This window comes from Aspergillus costaricaensis, assembly GCF_003184835.1.
Source record: "Aspergillus costaricaensis CBS 115574 unplaced genomic scaffold BO79scaffold_1, whole genome shotgun sequence".
In the NCBI taxonomy this organism is placed as follows: Eukaryota; Fungi; Ascomycota; class Eurotiomycetes; order Eurotiales; family Aspergillaceae; genus Aspergillus; species Aspergillus costaricensis.
In genome coordinates, this window is record NW_020291801.1 from 1,277,694 (window position 1) to 1,303,528 (window position 25,835).

Here is a 25,835-nt window from a genome sequence, read left to right on the forward strand (position 1 = left end):
TGCCAGTTGTTCGTGCAGTTCTCGACCAAAACCTACCCACCACCATCATCACCCAATATACTAGGCTATCCCGTCGTCCGGTACTCGCTATAAATTGCTCAGCAGTATCAAAATACCTTTTAAAGAGGTTTTGTGGCAGACTATTGTCGGTGATAGTGGGATGCTACATAAACGCAACAATCAACGAAATTCTACAAAACCTCGGCGAGAGAGAAAGGCTAACACTCAATTAACTAGGTTCCCCGACATGCGAACTTCATACAAAACCATGGCTTCACGCGTGACATCCTGAGACAAACGCAAACGCATCCGAACGAAACCGAGCTAAAGTCAGAATCCTATTCCTCCAAAATGGGCGTCGATTTTCCTTGCCAGATACAGTGCGATTAGAGATGTGGCAGTGCTGGGGAATCAACTGGGAATTTCATGGTCGCCTGTGCCATACTACTAAGCGATGTCAGCAGGGTTCCGGGTAGCTGCTCCTCGTGTATGCAGATAGGCCGATTGGGCTCCCATCCACCCTTGAATTTCCAGCAGTGGAAAGTTTATACCGATTAATAATACATGGGTGGTGCCCGAAGAACTTTCGATAATGCGGGGTTATTTGAAACATGGGCTATGCAAACGCGCCTGGTCGGGATGGATATTAGAACTACTGTGTGGGTGTGAGAGAAGGAATTTGGGTAGGTTAATCAAATGGAGAAGAAGTTGTTTCGGTTTAGGAGCTGAACTGGTCTAGAGGCTTCTATGTAGGAAGCAAATGGATCGCTCAATAAAATCCTTGTCTCGTCGTGTGAGAATGGTGGGCAGACAAGAAAATGTGGCTTTTCTCGAGCTCATATTCTTATCTATATGACAGCGGATGTGTACCATGGCTCTGGACGAGGGGAGGCAGACTGTGCTGGAGAGCGGAATAGGCTATAGCCCGGTGCTATGGACACCGGCACCCGCATGTAACCCCGTACTTATATAATCTGTAGCGAAGGAGGACGATAGCCAGCAGAGATGTTCCAGAGTTAATGTTTGGATCTATCAAATCCTATCTAAGAAGTACTAGACTACCAACCTCTGGCCCTGCTAATCAGTGGATGGAATCACTGGGACCGGGCGGAGAAGCTTGCTGCAGAACCATCACCGGGGGACCTATTGCAGAGCCACTGCTTCGTGAATCTCAAGATCGATCAGATACTTTATGTCCTCTGAAGCGAATCAGGAGCTTGAGCAGGCCGATGGAGAAAAGTGTGCCTGCATAACAGTGCAGGGTGAATGATGACCGAGAGAGAGAGAGCATCCACTCAGTGGCAGGAAAGGGACAATGAATGGAAGAGGCTTGATGAGTCCGGAGTAAATACCGGGGCTGCTGATTGGCTGACCCGGGACACGGGACTGATTACGTGATCCGCCTCGAACCCGCCCTTTCGATCCCTCATGTGGCTTTTCCCCGTGCTTGGGGCAAGGAGAGAGCGAGAGCGACCGAGTCGGCCTATCTTCCGCCTCCTCATTTTCAATCCCTTCACCTTCTGCTCGACCCAGACGATCCTGGCAACCCCTTCTAGCGGTCTGGTTGCGCTACAGACGACCGTCAACTCCCACCGCTCCCGTTATCATCGTGATTTCCCCCCTTTAGAGAACGCGCCGGATTGTCCGCCCGCAGAACCCCCCCCCCGATATACATGACGTCTTTGTTGACATCCGTTTCAGACCGTCAATTCGCCAGTAACACTTTACTACAATAACTCAACTAGCATTGATCCAACTGCCGCGAACAAGGAACACATCAGCTTGCACTATCCGATAGAGCGGCGCTCCTCGTAGCGTTCGCGACTCGCGTTTTTCGCTGGTGTCGGTTCACCCCCTTGCGATCCTTCTTTCAAACACGCGGAACCAGGCGATCGGACCCAGGTGTATGGGGAGGAAGCAAACATGGCTGGTGGAGGAAATATCAAGGTGGTGGTGAGAGTGCGGCCTTTCAACAGCAGAGGTGAGTGACTTGTGGCATTGGAAATGCGACCAAGCCCCCCCTCCTAGACTGGACTGACCCCGGTGTCCCGCTTTCTAGAAATCGACCGTGGTGCAAAATGTATTGTTCAAATGAAAGACAACCAAACCGTCCTTTCCACTCCACCGGGTGCCGATGATAAAGCCCGCAAGGCAGGGGGAGGGAAAGGCGGGGATGGAGGACCAAAATCATTCGCCTTCGACAGATCGTATTGGTCTTTCGATAAAAACGCCCCGAATTTTGCGAGCCAGGATAACCTCTTTCTCGACTTGGGTGTACCGCTATTAGACAATGCCTTTCAGGGTTACAACAATTGTATCTTCGCCTACGGTCAGACGGGTTCCGGAAAATCGTATTCCATGATGGGTTACGGCAAAGAATACGGTGTGATTCCGAGAATTTGTCAGGATATGTTCGAGCGCATTCGCACAATCCAGCAAGACAAGAACCTCGGCTGTACGGTGGAAGTCTCGTATCTTGAAATCTACAATGAGAGAGTCCGTGATTTGCTCAACCCTTCGAATAAGGGCAACCTTAAAGTCCGTGAGCATCCGTCGACTGGTCCCTACGTCGAGGATCTGGCCAAGCTTGTAGTGCGCTCTTTTGAGGAGATTGAGAACTTGATGGACGAGGGTAACAAGGCTAGAACCGTTGCTGCCACAAACATGAACGAGACCTCCAGTCGTTCCCACGCCGTGTTTACGTTGACCCTCACACAGAAGCGCCATGATGCGGAAACGTCTATGGATACGGAGAAGGTGTCGCGCATTAGTTTGGTCGATCTTGCAGGTTCGGAAAGAGCAAATTCTACTGGTGCGACCGGTGCGAGACTGAAGGAGGGTGCGGAAATTAACCGTTCGCTGTCGACCCTTGGTCGTGTCATTGCCGCTCTCGCTGACGTGGCGGCTGGCAAAAAGAAGAACGCATCAATGGTTCCGTATCGTGATTCTATATTGACATGGTTGTTGAAGGACTCGTTGGGAGGTAACTCCATGACAGCAATGATTGCTGCGATTTCACCCGCCGACATCAACTTCGAGGAGACTCTCAGTACTCTCCGTTATGCAGACTCGGCGAAGCGAATCAAGAACCATGCCGTTGTGAACGAAGACCCCAACGCACGAATGATCAGAGAGTTAAAGGAGGAGTTGGCCCAACTCCGGTCGAAACTTGGGGGTGGTGCCGCAGGTCCTGGAGCAGGCGGCGCTGCTGGCGCTATACCAGCAGAAGAATATTACCCTCCAGATACTCCTCTAGAGAAGCAACTCGTCTCCATACAACAGCCGGATGGTTCAGTTACGAAAGTCAGCAAGGCAGAAATCGTCGAACAGTTGAACCAGAGCGAGAAGCTTTACAAGGATCTGAATCAAACTTGGGAGGAGAAGTTGGCAAAGACTGAAGAGATTCACAAAGAGCGAGAGTCTGCTCTGGAGGAACTTGGTATCAGCATCGAGAAAGGTTTCATCGGATTGAGCACGCCGAAGAAGATGCCACATTTGGTCAATCTGAGCGACGACCCGCTGCTCGCCGAGTGTCTCGTTTACAACATCAAACCCGGAACCACCATAGTCGGAAACATGGACCAGGGCAGCCATGTCGAAATAAGATTGAACGGCTCGAAAATCTTGGACGATCACTGTAGGTTTGAGAACGTGGACAATGTTGTTACCATTATTCCCACCGAAGGCGCAGCAGTCATGGTGAATGGATTGCGGATCGATAAACCGAAGCGGCTCAAGAGTGGATTCCGCATTATCCTGGGTGATTTTCATATCTTCCGTTTCAACCATCCCCAGGAAGCGCGTGCTGAACGAGTTGAACAGAGCTTGCTGCGTCATTCCGTCACCACAAGTCAACTGGGCTCACCGGCACCGAACAAAACCCATGATCGAACCCTGAGTAAAACAGGCTCCGAGGTGGACGGCGATTCGAGCAGAGCGGATTCTCCGATGCCCTCCCAGCGCGGTAGGGAATCCGATTGGTTTTATGCTCGCCGTGAAGCTGTCAGTGCGGTGCTGGGGCCCGATCAAATCTCCCATATGCCTGACGATGAGCTGGACGCCTTGTTCGAGGATGTACAGAAAGTGCGGGCAACTCGTCGTGGACTAATGGAGAACGAGGAAGACTCCGATTCGCTCAGTTCGTTCCCTGTGCGGGATAAGTACATGTCCAATGGAACGATCGATAATTTCTCGTTGGACACTGCCATCACGATGCCGGGAACTCCGCATCCGAACGACGAAAATGACGGCCAGAATGGGGGCGAGGCTACTCTGCAATCGGTGCGTCAGGATATGCAGCGCCAGTTGGACCGACAGAAAGAAGAGTATCAGGACAAGCTGAGGAATGCTGAGGCCTCTTCAACCCAGGGAGTCGATGACCTACGCTCGGAAAAGGCGCGAATGGAGGAAGCCCTGCGAACTGCAAAGGAAGAATTCGAAGAACAACTGAAAAAGCAGAAGGAAGCTTTTGAGTCGCACATGAAGGACCTAGGCCAACCGGTACCCAGAATCTATGAAAATGGTTTTGCCAAGTTGGACGACAGGGAGCTTGAAGTCGCCAGGACAGTCTTCCGCCACTGGTCTCAGCAAAATTACGTTCGCATGGCCGAGAAAGTGCTCCAGCATGCGTCTCTGTTGAAGGAGGCTCAAGTGATGAGCCACATAATGGACAAGAATGTGGTGTTCCAATTTGCAATCATTGACCACGGGCATAACATGGCCTCGTCCTACGACCTTGTACTGAATGGCATTTCCGGCGACGAGGACGTTGTTCTAGATGAAGCCAAGAAACCTTGTGTCGCAGTTCGTGTGATCGACTTCAAGCAATGTGTCATCCACCTATGGTCTATCGAGAAGCTCCAACGCCGTGTTCAGGCTATGCGACAATTGCACCAGTATATCGACCGGCCAGACTACATCCAACATTTCAAGCTTGAAAACCCCTTCTCGGAGCCGTGTTCGCCTCAATATTCGCTGGTTGGTGACGCAGATATCCCTCTCACGGCGGTCTTTGAGACCAGAGTCCAAGACGTTTCAGTCGAAGTTACCTCGCCATATACACAAAATGTAATAGGCATAATTAGGCTGTCCCTGGAACCCTCTTCGGCTCAGGCGCCTTCGTCTACTCTCAAGTTCAACGTCGTGATGCGTGATATGATTGGCTTTGCTGAATGGGAAGGGTCGGATGTCCACGCGCAATTGTTTGTACCCGGAATTTCTGACGAAGGGGGAGCTACGACCACTCAAATGATCACCGGCTTCGATGAAACACCTGTGCGGTTCGAGAGCGTCCATAGTATGAGTTTGCCACTGTCAAGTCCACGGACGGCCGCGCTGAAGATCTGTGTCTACGCTAAGGTGACACAAATGCACTTGGACAAGCTCCTTAGTTGGGATGACATGCGCGACTCTGCCGAGCCGGCTCCCAAGAAGCGGAAAACACCGCGTATTGCAGAGACCGAATTTTATTCTGAAGAAAGACATGATGTTTTCGCCCGGGCGCAGGTACTCGAATTAGCGGAGTCTGGAGAATATCTCCCAGTTGAGGTTGTCCAGAGCAACAGCCTAGATGCAGGTACTTACCAGCTCCATCAGGGATTACAGCGACGGATCCTGGTGAACCTAACTTACAGCTCGACTGAAAGCCTGCCGTGGGATAATATCACCAATATCCGCGTGGGTTCAGTGCGATTGCTAGACCCCTGGGGCAAGATCCCTGACCAGGACTTGCAGACACCAGACGTTGCGCTGAAGTTCGTCCAGGAGCCGAACGTGAAGGAAAACGCGGATGGGACATCAAATATCACCATCATAGGACAATGGGACTCCAGCTTACACGGGTCTCTCTTGCTTGATCGAGTCACTGCAGACAAGTATCGTGTTCAAGTGACTCTCCGATGGGACTTGTTGTCTTCCCGTCTGCAGGATCCCGTTCCTTTTGAGATAGACCTGACCCTCCAGATTCAAGGCCGAACATACGTTCGGCCTCAATCCATGTTCAAACAATTCTTCAATTCAACGCGTATTGTGCACTCCACAGTTCGCATGTTCTCCCTAGTCGTCCGCCCGGTGTCCGCCAAACGCGCGGCTGATCTCTGGCGGATGAATACACAGAACGATTATGTGAAGGGCGAAGAGCTTCTGGTCACCTGGGCTCCGCGCAAAGTCTCACTTGTCCGGGATTATATAGCCGCCCGCAAACGAAGGCGACGTGTCGCGGAGTTGAATGCAGCTAAAGGGGCTTTGAGTGCCAATAGCCTTGTTGCATCACCTCCACGCAGCGGACGGTCAACTCCCCTGCGTAGCCAGGAGCGTGCCGACCGCAGGGCTAAATTGCTTCAGAAATACGTCGACCTCTGGGGGAAGAAGACCGATCCAATCGAGGCAATTCTGGTCCGAAGCAACACCGAGCCCCCTGTAGGAGGGGCGGCTTTTGCCTCGCGGGCGAAGCAGTCATCTTCAAGCGATGATGGAAGTTCAGTTCAGGACGAGGCGTCATTGAAGCCGCGATTTGTTGCCAGCGTCCAAGCTCTTCCGAAGAACGATTCGTCTCTGAAGTCGGGCTATCTCCTGACTCCAGATGATACCAACAGCCACTGGGTGCGGCGTTTTGTTGAGCTTCGTCGTCCATATCTCCATATCTATTCTGTTCCCGACGGTGATGAGATCAACGCTATCAACCTGCGCAATTCCCGAGTTGACCATGCACCCGACTTCGCACGGCTCCTCGATGGCCCAGGAGCAGCCGGATCTGACCGGGGAACGTCTCCACGGGGTCGTCCGAACGTCTTTGCAGTGTACGGGGCACAGAATACGTTCCTGTTTGCGGCCCGAACCGAGGCCCAGAAAGTGGAATGGATCCTAAAGATCGATGAAAGCTATTTCAGCAGCCCCGGTGCCAGAGCAATGGCAAACCACAATGCATAACTTCATGTGACCCAGCAAGCGCTGACTTTTTCACCTGTCGAACAGGTCTCATGGAGATCCGTGATGTGACGCTACCCCAACCAACCAACCCTTTGCTTCCGCCCTTGCATATAGTACCCTCTCGGTGGCTGTTAGCATTTGATTTTTAACCATACACTTTAGATTCTACGTTTATTTCTTTCTCTCGCGTTTCCCATTGGCAGGCCTGGTGTTCCTTCGTTGAGCCATGACATACATCATTCATCCCTTTCCACTCCACACCCGTTCTTGATTGATTTTGAGATACCCCTGAATAAATTTGCCTCTTACGGCCTCTATCAACTCCCATGTACATACTTTTTTTCTGGAAAAAATTTTCAACTATAGATACAGATACACACACCAGCCTGCATGCATGCTATGATACAAGAAAGGGAGGACCCGGCGTTGTCCGCAGGCGGGCAGTAGGTCATTTGTTTGTTGATGATTGCTCTTGAGAGTGAGTGAGTTAATTGAGAATTATATACAATTGTTTTCGAGTGTCATATTGTGTTAGAACAGTGATATAGCATTTCGAGGCGTGACTGAACATCAGCGGGGTGAGCTGGAGACCAAGCTCTCTTGAGTCTGCTTTTGGCGCTCTATCAATTTCACTCTTCCACCCTCAATCTTTGCATGACCAGCCGATTGACTCTACTATCGGGAAATCATAATCGATTGAGTGGTCAGTACTCTAGAGTGCAGATGGATGGCTTCCAGGTAGAGTCAGATTGGAACTATAGCATCAATAGTATCGGCTTTCGTTGCCATGGCGACAGGGGTTTCAGGACCACCTTGATGTCCCGCCCGATGACTACCCCAGTCCATACATACATTGTCCCTCACACAGGTATCAAATGCAGTAATGCAATTACTACAATGCCAGTCGTCAGGCTTTCGCTTTATAGCCACCGGGGCCGTTCTCTCCCTAATCATAACCACATTTCTTATCTTCGGCACACGATACTCCAATGACGTCGCCAACTATGCTCTGAAGACCTCCCTCAAGTCAGCCCCGCAGACATGCTTGCATACCTCGTCGTCTTCTGAACAAAGTAATGCTACGACATGGGAGTTTATGGTCGAGCGCGATGGCGACAATCACGGACTTTCAGATGAGCAATGTCGCCTCGCGTTTCCGAAGCTGTTTGTCGAGCTGGACAAATCTGCATCGCTGAAGGAAGGTCATCGCATTACGTTCAAGGAATTGGATAGTCTGCAGGTGGAGGATGGAATGGTGCGGGGCATCATTCATCATGGTGAGGTATGTGTGTTTTGGAACCTAAATTCATCTACGATGGTCGATGTGTCTGTCTTCTAACAACGACTTGATGCAATATAGCTGTATGTAGTAGATTTCGGCGCAATGCCCGCGACATTCACACGCGGGAAAGCAACATTACACGCGCTTCATCGTGCGCTTGCCTCGTTTCCGGACCGAGGTAGTCTACCAGATGTTGAATTCGTCCTGACGACGGAGGATTATAGCACTCATGAGGGGCCAGTCTGGTCTTATTCCAAACGGGACGAGCAGGAGAATGCCTGGTTAATGCCCGACTTTGGATACTGGTCGTGGCCGGAGGTCAAGATCGGTCCCTACAAGGATATTCGCCGCCGCATTGCTGCAGTCGACGATGGCGAAGTAACCCTGGATGGGAAGTTCATTCCAGGCTTACCATTCCAGGATAAGAAGAAGCAGCTCGCCTGGAGAGGAAGTGTTGCTACGAACCCGGAGATCCGGGGAAAACTGTTGAAGGCAGCGCAGGGCAGGAGCTGGGCAAGCATCCGGGTGATTGATTGGGACGATGAGAATGATGTCCGGTTCAATCTCCTCCCGATGGAGGATTACTGCCAGTATATGTTCCTGGCACATGCAGAAGGACGGAGCTTTTCAGGCCGCGGAAAGTATCTTCTGAACTGTCGCTCTGTGGTGGTCTCGCATAAGCTGGTCTGGCGCGAGGCACATCATGCTGCCCTCATTGCGTCCGGACCGGAGGCGAATTACGTCGAGGTCGAGCGTGACTTTTCAGATCTTGATCGGAAGATGGAGTTTCTCATTGATCATCCGGAGACTGCGCAACGCATTGCGGAGAATTCGGTGAAGACGTTTCGAGACCGGTATTTGACACCTGCTGCGGAGTCGTGCTACTGGAGGCAATTGATTCGACAGTATGCTGCATCGTGCGAGTTTGAGCCCGTTTTGTATAGGCAGGAGAATGGCAGGAGAGAGCCTCGTGGTGTTCCATTTGAAAGTTGGGTCCTTACAGGGTTCTAGATGTCGGTTCTATGTGCATGTTATGGCGTTGGCGGGTGTAATTATTATGATTCTTAGCGTTTATGAATTATATGAGAAAGACATGGATGTTTGATGATGACAAGAATGACAAATTTGTGTCAAATGTGCTATCATTATACAAGTAGCTGGATTATTGTGGGCGAATCTGCAAATAATCCCTCTGTAGCTGAAAAGGGACTAGGCGCAGCTGACCATCACAACCCCATTCTTCTTCCATCTTCACCTTCTTCACCTCATCCTATGGCATCATTCCGCATGTCGACCCAACAAAGCCCTCAATGGAATACATCTGCCCGACACTTCTCCTGCATCAAAAATTCACGGTAACTCCGGTACGAGGAGGAATCTCAAGCACAACTGGCGTCTTCGTATCCGAGACTACCCGCAGAATCTCACCTCTCACTGGCACCTCCAATATCTGGAGTAAATTACACACTACCCGATGTCGATCTTTTGAAGTCATCGTACATGAAGAAAGACCCTTACTAGCACTAATCGGGCTACCCCACGCTTCCATGAAGAGTTAGTGAGGGATATAGTTTCCTACCATCACGCCCCTCCCGGGATCTGAGACGGCCACGAGAATCTGCCCAAAAGCCGTTTCGCGATAAAAACCCTTCAATCGGGTAATACGTGCGGGGTAAGTCGAGGGGGGTGATTCTTAGGATTCGGTGGAAAGGTAGGATAGGATCTCACGAGGCCCACTTGTTCACCTGATGGGAACACGAGGTAGCCCTGCAGATCTCCCTGTACATCGGGTCTCAAGGGCCCAAGAGGCTCAAGCCTGGGACCAATCAGTGGAATGCCGACCGTCGACTGTTCACCGACTAAGTTGGTTTTCTTGTACATCATGGAAATCATGGAAAGAAACTATTGCCCTAAATGAGGCAGATCATTGATAATCTCATGGAGCATTGTTAGGGTGCCTTTTGCCGGAATAAGCGGTCGAAGGTATCACCTCCTTCAGGCAAGGGGGGAGGCGCAGCGCGGCTGCCATCATATCTGTGATTTCTGGAAAGCCCAATACAAAGCAGTACATGGCATCACTAAGCCCTTGGCTCGATGAAGTTTCTACACGTTGCATGTGAAGGATGATAGTTGGGGTGCTACGTTGAGACCTGCCCGGCCGTTAAAGTTGGGACTTGAAAGAGCACCCGATGTATGCCCTTCCGGCTAAGAAACCTACACAGGCTTGGCGGACGACCAACAAAGGGCACCAGATAATTCATACGGCAGTCAGTTCTCCTGCCATGTGTCTGGTGTCTTCTGGGCAAGTCCACTCGATGGGTTACTCGGCATGAGGTAGGTGAGCGAACGGGAGAAAAGATGGGTCATGCATCACCAAACAACTCCCATGTGCCATGCATTTGAGAGTGAATTGGAGAAAGGAGATGGGGGAGGGTGTGATACTACACCAATTGACCGGTTGACATGAAGACAGAAATTGCACCTGTGCTAAACGCCGCCGGATATGGATTTTGGCCTTGAGTAATCGGCCATGAGAGAGATCTTGTACAAGGTTTGGGATGCCGTGTCCCAAAATTTCGATCTATGGGAATAACTTCGGGAGCGGCTGAAGCCAATAGCTGACTCCACGTCCCTCCCAGGAACAGGAAGATTGAGTCATAGTGATGAGGGGCCGCAGCCATGCATCATGCTGTAAGACCAGGCCAGGGAGAATTATGCAGTCGGTTTAGAATATCCACGGAAAATTGTGTCAGCCTGCTTGAGGCACACCAGTCTACTCCAAGGTCGGTGGCATGATCATACTCTCACCCCTTGATGATCAGTGCTGCCCTTGCGTCTCCGCCTCATCCGACTCTTCTACCAATGTTCCTGGAAGAATTGACTAGTTTAATCACGGTTTATCTGAGCATAATTACCCCATGAAGTGGGTCCATCCCCAGATGATCAAATCAACACTAACGAAGCTAGTAGAATATTCAACGGCCCAATTGTTGCTGCTGCGCCGAGGCAACTGGCCAAGCTACTACTGTTTCCGTCACATCCAATGCCAACCGATATATCGCATTCGCCCGGTTGGGTGAACATGTCACTATGGACTGCCTGTCAAAGCGAGTCATCTCTCGAATTTCAAATGCTCTGTCCTAGTGACCGGGGGCAAATTCAATGGCATCTATTGGCTGGTGAATCAGAGGCAGCCTTGCGGCACTTGCATTTAGATGAGAGCATCCACTTGCCACATCAGTCCTGACGCCAAGTCAATACAATATTGTCCGCTAGCCTACCTGGAAGATCCACTAAATTCCGAATATGCATATAGACGCACTTCGAGTCCATGCTAGCAACTGCCCTAGGCCAAGTTCAGCTGGGCGATGTATCCATCCCGTCCCCCCAGACCAGCAGACCAGATTTCACCCGCAACGCTGGGCATCAAATGATCGATGCTTTTGTACAAAATGGGGAATAGCACTTCATCGATCATTGCAAGCGGTCATCAGCATAGGTGGGCCCTGCTTACTGCCCTGCTCTCGACGCTCAGATATAAAGTAACAGCGAAGCATCCCAGTGTATAGTAGAATTGCATATACATTTCTTCCATCGCACCTGAATATAACAGAAGCAACCCCCCCCCAGCCGGGTCTGCAGACTCCTTACAGCAACACTACTACTACATATCCCATTCCTCAAGACCTAAGAACCTACCTTAACTAAGACACCATGCTGTGGACCCATCATCTCCCAACCCTCTGGGCCCTAAGCCTCACCTTACTCACAACCGTACTATCCTCCCCCATCGCCCTCCGCACCACCGGACCCTGGCTAGCCCTAGACACGGACTTCCCAGACCCGGGCTTCGTCCAAGCCGACGACGGCACCTGGTACGCCTTCGGCACAAACGGCAACAACCGCACCGTCCAAGTAGCCAAGTCGACAGACTTCAAAACATGGACCCTACTGGACAAAGAAGCCCTGCCTACACTAGCAGGCTGGGAGACGCAAATCGACCACTGGGCCCCAGACGTAGTCCGCCGCGTAAACACCCCCCAATCCCTCCCCCCATCCCCTCTCCACCCCCCATCCCAAAACACTAACAAAACCACACACAGAACGACGGCAAATACATCCTCTACTACAGCGGCGAAGCCCAATCCATGCTCCGACACCACTGCATCGGCACCGCCGTCTCCACCACCACGGACCCCAGCGGTCCCTACATCCCCAACCCCACCCCTCTCTCCTGCCGCCTGGACCAAGGCGGCAGCATCGACGCATCAGGCTTCCTCGACAAAGACGGCACGCGGTACGTGGTATTCAAAGTCGATGGCAACAGCATCGGCAACGGCGGGGACTGCAACAACGGGATTGCGCCACTGAAACCCACACCCATCCTACTCCAAAAAGTTGATACCGATGGGTTCACGCCCGTAGGCGACGCAGTGCAAATCCTGGACCGCGATGATAGTGATGGGCCGTTAGTCGAAGCGCCCAATTTGATACTCCATGGCGATACGTACTTTTTGTTCTACTCGACGCATTGCTATACGGATGAGAAGTATGATGTGCGGTGGGCGACGGCGTCGGAGATTACGGGCCCGTATACGAAGACGGGCAAGCAATTGGTAAAATCGGGCGATTATGGGTTGGTTTCGCCCGGGGGTGGCACGGTTTGTGGGTGTGGGGATCGTATGTTGTTTCATGGGTTTTGTGCCGAGGGGGATAGTAGGAGGTGTATGTATGCGGCGGAGGTGAGGATTGAGGGGGTGGAGGTTAGTTTTGTTTAGGAGTGAACTAAGTATTGAAGGGTTGGGGGTTGGTGTTTGGAGTTTTGGGGGGTTTTTGCTATATATCATATACATATACCACGTTCGCTTTTGGGTTTGTTTATATCGCGGACTCTATATGGTTCGGATGAATAGTATCTTCTGTTGTGTGAAGAATACTAGAATTTTGCATGTCACTCATATTAGTATGGGGCTTTCATTAAGAGTAGGGTATCTCTACTATCTATACTCATCATCATCATAACTCTCGAACCTGGACAAAGCTACAAAAAGAACACAAGAAATCTATACCTTTCCCTCCTTAGCCTTCTCCTTCCTCTCCTTCCTTGTCTTCTCTGTCCGCTCCAACCACCCCCCAATCCCAGCAATCGCAGCCTCCGGATCATCCTTATAATTCAACAGGTACCCCTGCACCTCTGCAGCGGTGAACTCCCCAGCCGGAATACCAGCCGCGAAATCCTTCGCCAACTTGAGAATCTTATCCGATACAGGAGGCCGTTCCTCCGTTCCATCACCAATGGTCGTCTTCTTGACTCCATTGGCTTTGCCGTCGTGGCTGGTAATAGCGTTCTTCCTCCTGTTCGGAGACACAGAGCGCAAATCACCCTCAAGCGTGGAATAAATAGACGAGAACAATTCCCGGATATCTTGGGTGTGAGCGTACCCAAAAGTGATGGTCATGTCCACGCGACCGGGACGGAGGAGGGCGGCATCGAGCTTCTCCGGATGGTTCGTAGTCATGATGAGGATGCGGCCTTCGCTTGCTGCGACGCCATCGATTACGTTCAGTAGGCCGGAGAGGGTGATCCCCTTGTTATCGGGGGTCTCCTCGGAGGGCTTCTTGTCTGTGGACGAGCCAGCGGGAGTGTTGGCAGCAGTGTTGGGCGCAGCGGCAGGGTTGGCATTGGCGTTGTTGGGGTCGTTCTTGTTCTTGTCGTCTTGGGTGCTGTTGGCCGCGCGCTTGGAGGTCATTCCGGCGCAGTCGATATCTTCCAGGAGGACGATGCAGCGGCGAGGGAGGTCTTGGAATAGAGACATCAAGTCGTCTTCGTCCAAGCTCTTGGAGCTCAGGTTCAGCAGGTATAGAGGGAGGCCGAGAAGTCCTGATGCTGCGAAGCAGAGACTGGTCTTTCCTGTTCCGGGAGGGCCGTGGAGGAGGTACCCCCGTCGGTAGGGGATGCCTCTGTTGGAGTACCATCTCCTCGTGCGGGGGTGGAGGTATTCCTTGATGTCTTTGATGAAAGACTGCTTCTGGTTCTGGTCTAGCACGACGGTGGAGAGAGGCCTGGGGTGGCGTGCCATGCAGCGTACCCAGTCAGTGTATCCGCCATTCTTCTGGCCGCGGTAGATAACTGTGCTGTTTCCGTCTCTGGCTACCCATGCCCTCTGAGCTTCCGCGAGGAGTTCCTTCAGGATAGTGGGGTCACGACCGAAACATGAGATGAACAGTCGCTCAGGCACGTATCGCATGTAGGAGATGGTGTTGTTGTTTTCCTCTTTGGCACGAGTGAAGGTAAGAAGGCGACCACGGAACCAGAAGTAATGGCTTCCTTCGGCTGGGGTGAAGCGGAGGCGCTTGAACTTGTCTCGTGCGACGGTCTTGGCCCAGTAGTCGTCGAAGTCGGAGACGACATTGCCGTTCTCGTCGTATTCATCTTCGTCATCCAGGTCACCCTCGTCGTCGGAGTCGTAGTACCGTGCGCCGCTGGAGATCTTGGTGCTAGCTACGAACTGAGTGGACTTTTTCGTAGAAGGGTGTTGTGCCATCCAGAACATCAGGTAGTTGTACACTTCATCCTCGAGGCGGATCTCAGCAGTTGAGACACAATACTCGGTTAATAGCTCATGTGAACGGGAGAACACATATCGCAGCGAAGCAACAAAGGCGACAGCCGTCAAAATCATGGGAATATATTGAGAGAGGTCGATGTGTAAATATGATATTAGGAACCGGGATATGAAGGAGTACCCCGGAATGAACATATCCAGCATCGCGCTGTCCGATGGATTCATATACTGTGAGGAAGATGTTGCGTTCATGATTGGAGTGTTGTTGATGGTGTTGCTGAGAAAGGCGCTTGAAGCCATGATGAGGGTTTCGTAACCGTAGGGTTTTGATATACTATATAGAAATCCAGCAATGCTAACAATGCCGTGGGCGCGGAGTTGACCTTGGAATTAAGTGATCTGTAGCGGCAAATAACAACGATATGCAATTATCCGGCAGCTCTATAAGAGAAAAATGGAAATTAACGCTGAAGAAAAGTTGCAACTAATTGGCATGGAAGGCTCCTATTGAGGAGAATGAGCTCTTCTTTTATAATTCTATCCCAGCCATGATGCGCCAGGCAAGAAGGCTGACAAGCCGTGGCATCGTGGGGTTGGTAGGCATCCATCTGCGCCGAGCGGTAGGAGCAGGATCTAGAGCGAGCCTCTGACCCATCGTGTAGGCCAATGTGTAACTGACGAACGGCGCCCAACGAAGGAAGTGACTGGCGCAGTGGAATGCGCAGCTGACGGGGAGCCACTTGAGTCATATTCCGAAGCAGGCGGGCGCCAATCCCGGCAACTCAGCCGGCGATCCTGTGGATTCTTCCTTTTCAGCCGCATCCCCATCTTCCTCGAGGGCATCTCCCTGCGAACCAATAATGCCTTGCTTGTTTTCAATCCTAGTCTGTAAAAATCCAAATGTGGGTATCTTGATTATGACGTATTAATGGGTTATTGGCCCCCCGTCTTAAGAAAAAGCTGCGCCTCGCAAAAACAACCAACAGTAAGACCACCAGAAAACCAACAAGCAAAGAAAACAATGTCACAGCCACTCGTTCTATGTCTATGATCACGATCCGGTGAAGTTATCTTTCACGGTGTCGAATATGTCGGTCGCCCACTCCTTCGCTTCCTGGAGTTTGTCCCAAAGGGTCCCCCACCAGGTAGGACCCTTCTCATCCTCGCTTTCCGGGTCAGGCTCGGGCTGAGCTTCAGGCGCCGTTTCCGTCGGGGACGCAGAAGAGGTAATCTCTGCCGACGGCATCATCGTTGGCGTCATAGTGGCGGTCGTGCTAGAAACCGGAGGGTCTGGAACACTGGCCAGCGTGGGCGTGTCTTCGTCAGAGTGAAGGCCTATCGTCTTGAGAGGCAGACGCATGGTCCCATTGTTCGGGTGGGCGGTGATGCCGAGTGAGTCGCAAATAATGTTGTACACATTGATGTTTTCTGCCTTGGTTAGCTCAAATCCAACTCCGCGCGACAAAGGGTCGAGGATGACTCACGAAATGCTTCCAAGCGACTGTTTGGTTCATGGGGGAATGCGGGTCCCCTGGCGATAAAGATTGCCCGCATCAAGGGGTGCTCGTGGTCATATCCATGAATGCCTCTGGGGTGGTAGATCTCCCCATTCTCCAAGGCCTTCTGGGCATCAAAGTCGGCACGCTCGACGACTGCCCACCCTGTCTTTGGAATTACCCACAGAGGGGCGATGCGATCATTGTTTTGGAAGTGATAGCGTTCAGGCATGCCCTCACGTGTGTAGATCTCGACCGCATGCGAATAGTTCGCGGCCACGCTCTCCAGCTGATCCTGGAGGATTTGGAGATGCTCTGGCCGTTTGGGACGCAGCCCGCGTAACGGCCAGCCGTCGATGCGCTGGACTAGATCAAGATCGACCAGGTCCTCCAACTGAACCAATCGCTCGGTCGCGGTTGTCGCCATGCCATGGTCGGAGACAATCACGATGTTCACGACATCTGTTAAATTACGTGCTTCGATACCGGAGAATAGGCTGCCAAGCATGTCGTCCACCTTAGCGATTGTGTTGCGAGTTTCAGTGCTGTTGGGGCCATAGTTATGTCCATCTGCATCAACGTTCGGGACATAAGCAGCGATAAACTGAGGCCTTTGGGGCGCAATGTCTGACTCCGCTTCTACTCCTGGCATATCCAACAGTCCCAAGATGCGTTCCACTTTCGAGGAAAGCTTTTCGGACCCGTTGTATTCGTCTAGGTAGGTTGGATCTACGCCTCCGATATGTGCCTCGGAGCCCGGCCACATATGAACAGCGGTCCTCACGCCCTGATTCTCGGCCGTCATCCAGAGGGGCTCCGCGTTCCACCATTTCGGCTGCATGCTGACGGTAGGGTGGGTATAGTAGAACTCTTCCTGCAGCTCCGGGTCCCAGAAGGTATTTCCAACGATTCCGTGGCTCTCGGGATATAGTCCCGTAACAAGTGTAAAATGATTCGGGAAGGTCACGCTCGGGAAACTGGGTAGCATGTACTGCGGCGAGACGCCATTTGCAATGAATGAGCGGAGGGTTGGTGTCAAGCCACGAGTGAGAAAGTCCGCTCGGAAGCCATCTAGAGAGATCAAGATCGTCGTGGGGGCGAACAACGCAGTGCCATTAGATAGAAGCTGGCTCGAGAAATGAGGGGCTCGATACTTTATAGATGCTTTATATGCGCCCAGTAAGAAGATGAGGAGAAGGATAAAGATAGCGGAGAATACGAGGGCGAGTCTGCGCCATGGAACGCGCCGTGGCTGGTTACCATAAATCAGTATCGGAGCTCCCGCAAAACCAATGAGAGGTTATTGTGTGACATCCATACCTGCATAAAAGCATATTCCTTGACCCGTGTGTCGAAGTCGGACGAAGATGCGCTCAGGAGAGAGTGCTCATCGTCCCGGTGACCCTCTTCCATCTCGAACATTATCTCTCCGGATCCACGCGCCTTCTTACGACGCTCTTTGCGGGCCTCTCTTCGGGCCTGTTGGCGTTGTCGCCTGCGTTCCTGCTTTCCGATTCGAACACTACTACTGCTGGGGCTGAAGATGCGGCGAAGGCCATGAGTTGGACCGGTTCGGGTGAGCAGTTTCTCTGTTTCTTCTTCCTCTTCCAGTACTGTGCGATCGTGCTCGGCAAGCTCTAATGTAGTGCGTGATCTCCGAAGAAACTCGTCGTCCTCCGAGTCAGAGTCCTGCTCTGACGGGGAACGTAGCGACTCGGCATCTTCGTCATAGTCGCCGGGAGACAGCAGGGCGGAGGTGGGAATGTTGCGTCGGAGAGGCATGGGTGACGGATGGTGGCATGAGGCCGGAGTGCAGAGGCACGGAGGAGGAACCGACCGACCTTGAAGCCGGTATAGCGACACGTATGAAGGGTTGGTAAGGGAAATAGTAAGGGTCTTGAGGGATGATAAAGGATGGCGGAATCATGGATTAATTGACCTCGAGGGGGCGGCGATCGGCGGATCTCCGGGCCGGTGCCGAATGAGAACCACTGGTCCGGCTTATGTCTGTCCTTCCCCCACACCATGGATATGCTCGAGTTTGTATAACTATCAAGACTTACCTCTTGAGTTGACGGAAGATTTTGTCCATGTATGAAGCTTGATCTACATTAAACTTTAACCACCTCCTATTCATCTGGTTTGAGGGATGTTTACATTTCGTCTATACCTCGCCGCTCAGCCAAAGGGGTCCTGGGGATAGTGATCAGTGGCCTCCATACTTGAAGCTTCACAAAGAAGTCATCCTTCAAGGCATTGGCATCTGTCTTGAAAACAACTGGCTAACTGAGTGCTAAAGCCATCATGTCTGGATTATGTCTCCCCTCCTCTGATGGGATGACAGCTTGTATTTGAGAACCAGACACAGAACAGAACTACAAAGGAGCTATCGAGCATTCAGAGAGACGGACAAACAATGCAAGGCTGGCTAGCATAAGCAGGAGCCTTGAACGAGAACGCTGTTGTTGAAGAGTCTTTAGTGCCTGTCTGTCGCTAAGTCCCAGCATTGGTAGTACTGAAAGCTGCAGTCGCAACGATGTTCCCAACAATCGACAACTTGCGCTTTGAATGACTAACATGACTAACGAAAGACGACCAAGTCACAAGTTGAGATACAACAGAAATCGCTAGATTGAGCTACTAATCGATCGACATTTAGGTGTGAAACCTCCAGTGGCACATTGCTTGCGAAACATGCCACAGTCGAGACTGCAACGTGGTGAGGTTGACGTTGCAGCATCCTGGGGATGCTTCCGTCTATTGAGAGGTTGCTGCATCCTCATTGCACTTCCTAAATGCGTTCAAAGATGCTGTTCTCTTCGCAGGGCTACAGATCGTCGAGGAATGGATCAACATTCCTCAGGCTGGCTGATTCCGGCCACTCGACTTCCCTTTTAGGAAGCCCTGGGGTGGGAGCTTCAAGTCACATGACACTGGGAAGAGCCCCAGTTGGATCTGCTACCAGCAGGAGTAGTTTATCTAGATCCGGGCGCCTGTCAATGCTTTGGGTTGCAGCTGTGCTATTTTGAGATCCAATCTGTTCGATCTAATCCGGAAGCAGTGCCTAGCTTCCCACGTTCGTTCCCACACTACGGCATCCGGATCCCTCAACCTCTTGCGATTCGTGGATAACACCATGAAGAAGCACTTGTACCAGAGTTTAAACCGACTGTCAAGCAAAGATGGTAGTACCGGAACGGTACATCAAGGAAAGCTATAAAGAACCTCAAGATCCAGCTCGATCCGTCAGCGTTGTCATGCTTCATTCTCTACCTTCCAATCCTTCTTGACGCTCAGTTTTGCTGCTTGTACCGCGATAGATCTCTTTCTTCTTTCTCTCCCAGGTCTCTTCCATTCACAATGCGTTACTCAACCCACGTTGTGACCGCTCTGGCCTTCGCTGCCGGCACTGTCCACGCAGCCCAGTCCGCTAGTGACGACGGCAAAGTGACAACAGTGACCGCCCAAAGTACCGTCGAAGCCACCGCTGTCGTCACCGCGGAGCCCAGCAGTGCTGCAACTGAATCCGCCGTTCAGCACCCCCCTCCCATTGCCGCATCCAGTGCCCCAGCTTCTGCCTCCTCCGAGACAAGCGTCCCAGTCATCAAGTCCAGCGCTACCGAGTCTCAGCCCGCTGTCACCGAATCCAGCGCTCCAGTAGCCACCAACACCGAGCCCGCCGCTGCTGGCTCCAGCGCTCCGGCTACCCAGGTGATTGGCACCGCCGCTCAAACGAGCGTCCCGCTCATCAAGACCTCCGGAGGGGAGACACAGGCCGCTCAAACGAGCGCTCCAGCTGCTGCCAGCGTTCCACCAGTACCGATCGAATCGAACCCCGCCGTGACCAGTGCTCCTCCTGCCAGCATCCCCCCGGCCGCTAGCGGCAACGCCAGCACCACTTCATCGCAGCGGTTCTCCAACTCGACTACCTCTTCAGGGTCCTTCTCTACCGGCACCTCTGGAGGCGGTGGCGGTGGCGGCGGCGCTGCTACTGTTCCTGCTGCACCTACCTCCACGGGATTCATCTCGTCCAGCTCCGGTGCCAAGATGGTTCTTCCCGGCCTTGCTCTTGTCGGAAGCATCGCCATGGGCTTGCTTGTCTTGGCTTAGATCAGCGCTACTTTGCCTTGAGCCTAAATATTGTCTTTCTTCTGAGATTATTCCTTCGATATCATGCATCACTAGATTGCCTGATGACAAGACGACTGCCCCCGAAACCAATACAGAAAAAAAAGACAATACAGCGAAATGGGGCAGACCTTTTTCTTTCACCCCCAGAAACTCTTATAAAAAGACTAATAATCATTGACGAGAAGTGGATCGCTTCGCTCACTTATGATACATCTATTTCTGGCTTGCTTGTTAATTCCAGGTGTTTGTCCTTCACAATACAAATAATATATACTATGCTCTTGTAGAATTCCGATATTGTACTCTGGATGAGAATACCAGATAGTCAATCTGTTGGATTTATATTATAGAGGTATATACGGCGTTTTTTTTATCATCATGTTTTCATTTCTTACTTCGGTTTCTGGAGTACTCAGATTTCATGGATTGTGTATTAGACTTTGGTGAAATTCGTTCAATCCAATATGGACATGCATCCAGCAAAACAGTAGTCTATTTCAAGATGTGCGGGAAAAAAAACATCTATTTTATTCATACCTGTGCATCTATATTATACTGCATGCATCTTATCATATTCGAGTCATTACTCCCCATAGCAATGCAACCATGCGTTATATGCAATCACCATTCAGAACACAATCAAAAGTTAACAAATCATTTTATCTTTTTTTTCCCTTCCATCCTACGAATTCGATACCCAATTCGCCCACTTACAAGAACACCCCCCACTCCCACCATCAACACCCCCATAATCCCCCGTCGCATCCGTCGACGAATTCCCATATAGATCGAAAATCCCCGGGGCCGGATTAACCAGCGTGCCACCGTACGATCGATCCTCGAGCTGCAACTTGACTTCCGTCGAGTTGATCTGCTCGCCGCTCTCCATGCCATAACAATAGACCATTTTCTTCATCGCGTCCCCGCCATGGCGGTCTAGAGTTATGGTGACGGGGTAAGGAAAGGATCCGGGGCGGGTCCAGTCATTCGCGGAGGAAGGTGTGGTCGTTTCTGTTGCTGTTGATGTGGATGCGGTTGCAGATGCTGTGGACGTGGAGGTTGAGTTCTGCAAGAGGGTGTCGTTGGAGCGGGTCCAGATTTGAACGAGGAAGCGGGTTTGTGACCATGTGCAGCGGACGCGGGCGTCGGATTCGTTAGATCCGCCGTTTTGGTCATTGGGGTTTGTGTCGGTTGTGTTGCCGTCGAGGGGGGCGAGGGAGGAGAGGAAGATGGAGCGGTCGAAGTAGGTGTAGAAGCCGTAGTGTTCTGTGTTGAGGCCGCGGTTGTAGAGGCGGACTGGTTGGGAAGAGGGTAATGGGTATATGTCTGCGGCGGCGGCGGTTCCGTCGGAGTCTTCGTCTGGGGATGGGATTATTGTTGCGAGATTGGGGAAGGAGCTGTCGGAGGATCTTCGCGCCAGGCGAAGGGTGGATGTCGATGTTAGGGTGCTGGCGGAGAGGAAGGTCATGTAGAAGGGGGTTTCTTCGCCAGCGTACGGGACGGTGTTGTTGTCTGTTGTGTTGCCGAGGAAGGTCTGGTCTTTCATGCTCGGTGGGGATGGCGATGGGCTGTAGGGGTTGTCGGAGCTCCGCGAGGAGAGGGTCTTGCTGGATCTTGTGGCAATCGTGGTGCTGTTAGGGTAGGTACCGTTGCGGAATCGGATTTCCACACGGAAGTTCGGCTCGTTGGCTGCGTAGGGCTCGTTGGCGGATTGTTCCTCTGGTGGTAGAGCACAGCTCCAGAGCGTGGATGGAGTTATACATCCTGATTGCTGGACCTGAGGCTTTGGTCCGGCAATCGTTGCGATACCGGTGGGCATCGGTGGATAGCCGGTGAGATTGAGCCACTGTGACTCCACAGGAGTTGAGTCGCCTTTTCCTGTTAAGGTCATTACTAGGAGGAGGATGATCGCTATGATGATGAGGAAGGATGTGAGGATAGCCAGGTACCACCGACGTTTGACCTTCTTCTCCTTCTTGTCTTTCCTACCGAAACAGCCATTCTTGTGAGACCGGTCACCACCGCAACAGCAACAGCAGAACAACAAGCCAAACTTCTTTTTCTTTTTCTTCTTGTCTTCTGTCTCTAACGTTTTCCGTCGAATTTCAATTATCTCTCTCTCTGTCGTGGTATGTGACACTTCCTCTCGTGAGAGTGGATGAGGCTCCATGCGATGTATAGAGGAGCTAGTGTAGTGAGAAGTATATGTAGGCACTGGTGTAGATGAGCTGTTGTGATTGGACGTGTATGCAGGCGCCGGAGTGGTATGCATGTCGGATAACGGGATTGACCCAGCCCTCTCGGTGGCTTGCTGAAGGCCAGGAGACGTAGGGTTCGGCGGCTGCGGCTCAGCCTGCTGTTCCTGAGGGAATGCTGGATGCTGGTGTCCATTTGGTGCTATGAGAATTGGCGATGGGACAGTAGCGGGATGGACATGAATAGTCTGAGCTGGAGGCGCGGGTTGTGCAACCGGTTGGGGAGCTTGCACTATTATGGGTTGAATGGCTGGCTGGGGCGCTGGCTGAGGAGCTGGTTGGACCACTGGTTGGATGATTGGCTGAAAGATTGGCCAAGATGTTTTCCTTTCATATTGACTGTCTGGAGGCGGGGCTAATTCTCCTGTTTCTCCTCCGGCATGCGGCGTTGGAAATGCTTCTTGAGGCAACCCCCGCGACACTTCATCAGAAATGGGCTGATTTGGAGTGTTGCCAAGAGGTCCTCCAGCCGAAGGGTGTTCACTCGGAGGATGTTCGCTGGGAGGATGCTCACCGGGAGGGTGCTGACTAGGAGGATGCTCGATTGGGGGATGCTCGCTCGAAGGATACTCGCTCGAAGGATACTCGCTCAGAGGAAGCAGGGTTGGAGGAGGTTGGATTGTCGGATGCTCAGACAGAGGTATCCCCCTTGAGCTGGCTTTCCCAATTGGATCATTGTCCTGAAGATTGTCAAGGGCGGCCTCTACTCCCTTATCCATAACACTCGGTTCATACACAGTGCGTGCCTCTGAGGCAGTGGGAACAGCTGTCGAGCCAGTACATTTATCTTGTGGCATGTCTCCCACGTCGATCAGGAGATCCCTACTGTCTGTGGAGCTCACAGCTGTACCCTCAGTATAGCCGGGGATCTTGTCTTTGGGTGTTATAGAGCAGACGTGGTTGACGCATTCGAAGTACGGCCGTCCGCTGAACAATTCGTGGGCACAAGCTTGGTAGTATTCAGCTGCAGAGCCCTGGATTGGCCTTCCCGGGAACATGAAGGATGTCGCATCTCTCGCTCGTTCGACAGGTTGGTTTTGATCACTCAGTCTTTTCTCGTCAAAGGGATTCAGACCAGCGTCTGGCCAATCGGGTGTCAATTCCTTATGGTGAGGTATTATGGCTTCTGGCGTGTCGGGCGAAAAGCTGGATACTTCCTTTTCCCACCACTCATCACTCGATGCCCTTGACTCCGTTGCGATACTGGGAACTGGTGGTCTAGCAGTCTCAGTTGGGGTGGTGGGACCCATGGCTGTGCTGTAGCGACTCAACAAAGGTGAAAGCAAGTAGGTCCACCAACCCTGGGATTGATGCCTGTTTGTTTCAGTGTTGATGCTTAATCTATCCGGAATTTTTCTGGTATTCCCGCTAGAAAATGACCGAGACCGGCTCTCCCGTCGCACATCATCTTCTTCAAACAGAGTGCCAGTTGAGAGCGAGCGCTGTCTCCCTGTTGCAAATACAGATTGCCTTCGTGTCGGTTCAGTGTTCATGTTCATGCTCGGATTCTCATTCTGCTCCAAGAAGGCAAGATTCGGGATAGCAGGCACAGGCGGAATGTTAATATCACTGTCATTGTCATCGGGGTACGGCGTTGGTTGAGAGTAAATGCTAGACGCTATCCTAGGACGAGGATGAGTCGTGTCAAGGCCTGCCCAGAATGTGTCTTCCTTGGCCGGAGTCACAATTATGGACGGGGTCAGTGCCGCTCGTTGGGCATGTCCAGTGTTTACTGTTAGCCCTCTTCCTTGAGTGCTTAGCGATTCATCAGATGGCATGCTTAGTCCAATCATAATCGGCCGATCGGATGGCGACAGATCGTCATTTCCCTTCTTTTTTCGCCTGATGTTGAAGTAAGACAGTCGTTTGCTGTCGAATACGGACGGTTTCACGGACGATTGGTCATAGTCCTGACCGGGAACTTTCTTCAATATTCCTTTCAAAGTATGTGTGTTCCTTTCCTGTTCTCGCACCTCAGAGAGAGCTTTTAGGTCATTCAAATCCATTAAAGTTGGCACTGATCCATCTTCAGGCGCATTTGACGTAGAACGAGAGAAGTCAGTTACCAAACTCAACCCGACAGGCCGTTCCGAGCTCTTTCCCGTGTAGAGTCCAAGATTGCTTAGGTCCTCTTGGTTCGGATTCGTCTGATAAGAGACCCCCGTCCCGGCCACTGCTTCCTGTGACTGTGTGTGCTTGTCATAACTTCCCTCGCGTATAAAAGGATTATTCCTGCGCGTTGTCTTATTCAGAAAAGCAAAAGGTCGATTTCTTTCCATGTCATGATCTTCTGGAGAGGATGGCACCGGGCTCGGAATCTCCTCTGTGATAGGAGACGACAAAGGGAAAGTCGGAGCTGCAGGAATTCGTAGTCCTGCCGTCGAATTCTGCATCTCGGGGGCCGTATGGCCTGCGAGGCCCAAAATTTGCCTTATACTAGACCAGATCATCAGTTGGCTGGTTTCAGTAACACACCATTCAGGGGGTTGGAGTAGGCCAAGTTACCGTAGACGGACTGGTGTAGCAGATGAAGGTCGTTTCGGGTATAGATCAAGCAAGCCAGCTGCGAGATTGTGAAGCCTTTCCTTGTTTAGATCGACAGTCTTTGATCGTGCAAGTGCAAAACAAAGGACGCTTGGGTTGGTATTGTTGTGATCAAAGCATCCAGGTGAGACAATCGCAAACCAGATGAAACAATGACCTTCAGAGCACAAAGCAGCCTCAACACAACAACGCAACAACGCCGGCTGTTATTCACACATTCCACTATTATGGAGAAAGGGATACAAAGAGCACAAAGAAAAGCGAATAGGTCCGAACCCGTAATCTAGGTGGACAATTCAAACACGACCGGCTGAAGTGGGAGAAGTAGCACATGGACAAGCAAGGCAACAGAGAGAAGAGGAGAAACGATGGAAGAATCATTCCACGACCGGCTGATGCCAGGAAAAAGTCCAAGCACCCGGTGGGTGCTAGGAATGAATGGGAGAGCTCATGCATATCATGCAACACCCATCCTTGACCTGGACACTTTGCGGACCCGCATGGTCCTGGCTACTATTTGTGCCGAGTGCCAAATCCTCCGGCCTCAGACCGTCGAGCCGGACGGGTTGACACCATTGGTCACGGTTGCTTGGATCGACTCTGCAAGATGATGTTTGGCAGGTAGCTCCAGGGG

General features: G+C 51.8%; 9 protein-coding genes across 9 annotated transcripts; 4 read left to right on the forward strand and 5 right to left on the reverse strand.

Annotated features, from left to right (window-relative positions):
• Nucleotides 1–1,633: 1,633 nt before the first annotated feature.
• Nucleotides 1,634–7,340, forward strand: BO79DRAFT_163222 (kinesin-3 motor protein uncA). The gene is made up of 2 exons (XM_025679117.1): nt 1,634–1,981; nt 2,060–7,340. Exons 1-2 carry the CDS (start codon nt 1,924–1,926, stop codon nt 6,925–6,927), a joined length of 4,926 nt encoding a protein of 1,641 aa, XP_025545280.1. The 5' UTR covers nt 1,634–1,923; the 3' UTR covers nt 6,928–7,340.
• A 470-nt stretch (nt 7,341–7,810) lies between these two features.
• On the forward strand, nt 7,811–9,220 carry BO79DRAFT_234159 (DUF821 domain protein; the record flags this gene model as incomplete). The annotated part of the gene is made up of 2 exons (XM_025684347.1): nt 7,811–8,209; nt 8,288–9,220. 2 exons carry the CDS (start codon nt 7,811–7,813, stop codon nt 9,218–9,220), a joined length of 1,332 nt encoding a protein of 443 aa, XP_025545281.1.
• Nucleotides 9,221–11,860: 2,640 nt separating this feature from the next.
• BO79DRAFT_163227 (glycoside hydrolase family 43 protein) lies at nt 11,861–12,987 on the forward strand (the record flags this gene model as incomplete). Its single annotated transcript, XM_025679118.1, has 2 exons — nt 11,861–12,238; nt 12,313–12,987. The coding sequence occupies exons 1-2, from the start codon at nt 11,924–11,926 to the stop codon at nt 12,985–12,987; spliced, it is 990 nt and encodes a 329-aa protein (XP_025545282.1). The 5' UTR covers nt 11,861–11,923.
• A 189-nt stretch (nt 12,988–13,176) lies between these two features.
• Nucleotides 13,177–14,814, reverse strand: BO79DRAFT_206181 (BCS1 and AAA domain-containing protein). The gene has a single exon (XM_025681922.1). The coding sequence runs from the start codon at nt 14,752–14,754 to the stop codon at nt 13,273–13,275; it is 1,482 nt and encodes a 493-aa protein (XP_025545283.1). The 5' UTR covers nt 14,755–14,814; the 3' UTR covers nt 13,177–13,272.
• Nucleotides 14,815–15,646: 832 nt separating this feature from the next.
• Nucleotides 15,647–18,158, reverse strand: BO79DRAFT_163233 (alkaline phosphatase family protein). The gene is made up of 3 exons (XM_025679119.1): nt 17,592–18,158; nt 16,260–17,523; nt 15,647–16,203 (listed from the first exon to the last, which is right to left on the reverse strand). The coding sequence occupies exons 1-3, from the start codon at nt 18,051–18,053 to the stop codon at nt 15,827–15,829; spliced, it is 2,103 nt and encodes a 700-aa protein (XP_025545284.1). The 5' UTR covers nt 18,054–18,158; the 3' UTR covers nt 15,647–15,826.
• Nucleotides 18,159–18,781: 623 nt separating this feature from the next.
• Nucleotides 18,782–19,074, reverse strand: BO79DRAFT_3148 (uncharacterized protein). Its single transcript, XM_025689062.1, has one exon. The coding sequence runs from the start codon at nt 19,009–19,011 to the stop codon at nt 18,853–18,855; it is 159 nt and encodes a 52-aa protein (XP_025545285.1). The 5' UTR covers nt 19,012–19,074; the 3' UTR covers nt 18,782–18,852.
• Nucleotides 19,075–19,448: 374 nt separating this feature from the next.
• BO79DRAFT_261602 (uncharacterized protein) lies at nt 19,449–20,543 on the forward strand. The gene has a single exon (XM_025686508.1). It carries the CDS (start codon nt 19,632–19,634, stop codon nt 20,379–20,381), a length of 750 nt encoding a protein of 249 aa, XP_025545286.1. The 5' UTR covers nt 19,449–19,631; the 3' UTR covers nt 20,382–20,543.
• Nucleotides 20,544–20,952: 409 nt separating this feature from the next.
• BO79DRAFT_241889 (uncharacterized protein) lies at nt 20,953–25,415 on the reverse strand (the record flags this gene model as incomplete). Its single annotated transcript, XM_025685168.1, has 3 exons — nt 25,163–25,415; nt 21,117–25,093; nt 20,953–20,957 (listed from the first exon to the last, which is right to left on the reverse strand). The coding sequence occupies exons 2-3, from the start codon at nt 25,048–25,050 to the stop codon at nt 20,953–20,955; spliced, it is 3,939 nt and encodes a 1,312-aa protein (XP_025545287.1). The 5' UTR covers nt 25,051–25,093; nt 25,163–25,415.
• On the reverse strand, nt 25,273–25,710 carry BO79DRAFT_3155 (uncharacterized protein). The gene has a single exon (XM_025689067.1). The coding sequence runs from the start codon at nt 25,655–25,657 to the stop codon at nt 25,427–25,429; it is 231 nt and encodes a 76-aa protein (XP_025545288.1). The 5' UTR covers nt 25,658–25,710; the 3' UTR covers nt 25,273–25,426.
• Between the last annotated feature and the right edge of the window lie 125 nt (nt 25,711–25,835).

Excerpts from the sequence above, each read along its gene's own strand:
- BO79DRAFT_163222 (XM_025679117.1), top strand. The coding sequence starts at position 1,924 with ATGGCTGGTGGAGGAAATATCAAGGTGGTGGTGAGAGTGCGGCCTTTC. Across the intron at positions 1,982-2,059 it reads GCGGCCTTTCAACAGCAGAG|AAATCGACCGTGGTGCAAAA; the intron begins GTGAGTGACTTG and ends CCCGCTTTCTAG.
- BO79DRAFT_206181 (XM_025681922.1), bottom strand. The coding sequence starts at position 14,754 with ATGGCACAACACCCTTCTACGAAAAAGTCCACTCAGTTCGTAGCTAGC.
- BO79DRAFT_163233 (XM_025679119.1), bottom strand. The coding sequence starts at position 18,053 with ATGCCTCTCCGACGCAACATTCCCACCTCCGCCCTGCTGTCTCCCGGC. Across the intron at positions 17,524-17,591 it reads AGGAATATGCTTTTATGCAG|CCACGGCGCGTTCCATGGCG; the intron begins GTATGGATGTCA and ends TATGGTAACCAG. Across the intron at positions 16,204-16,259 it reads CAGTCGCTTGGAAGCATTTC|AAAACATCAATGTGTACAAC; the intron begins GTGAGTCATCCT and ends TAACCAAGGCAG.
- BO79DRAFT_3148 (XM_025689062.1), bottom strand. The coding sequence starts at position 19,011 with ATGCTGCAACGTCAACCTCACCACGTTGCAGTCTCGACTGTGGCATGT.
- BO79DRAFT_261602 (XM_025686508.1), top strand. The coding sequence starts at position 19,632 with ATGCGTTACTCAACCCACGTTGTGACCGCTCTGGCCTTCGCTGCCGGC.
- BO79DRAFT_3155 (XM_025689067.1), bottom strand. The coding sequence starts at position 25,657 with ATGCATGAGCTCTCCCATTCATTCCTAGCACCCACCGGGTGCTTGGAC.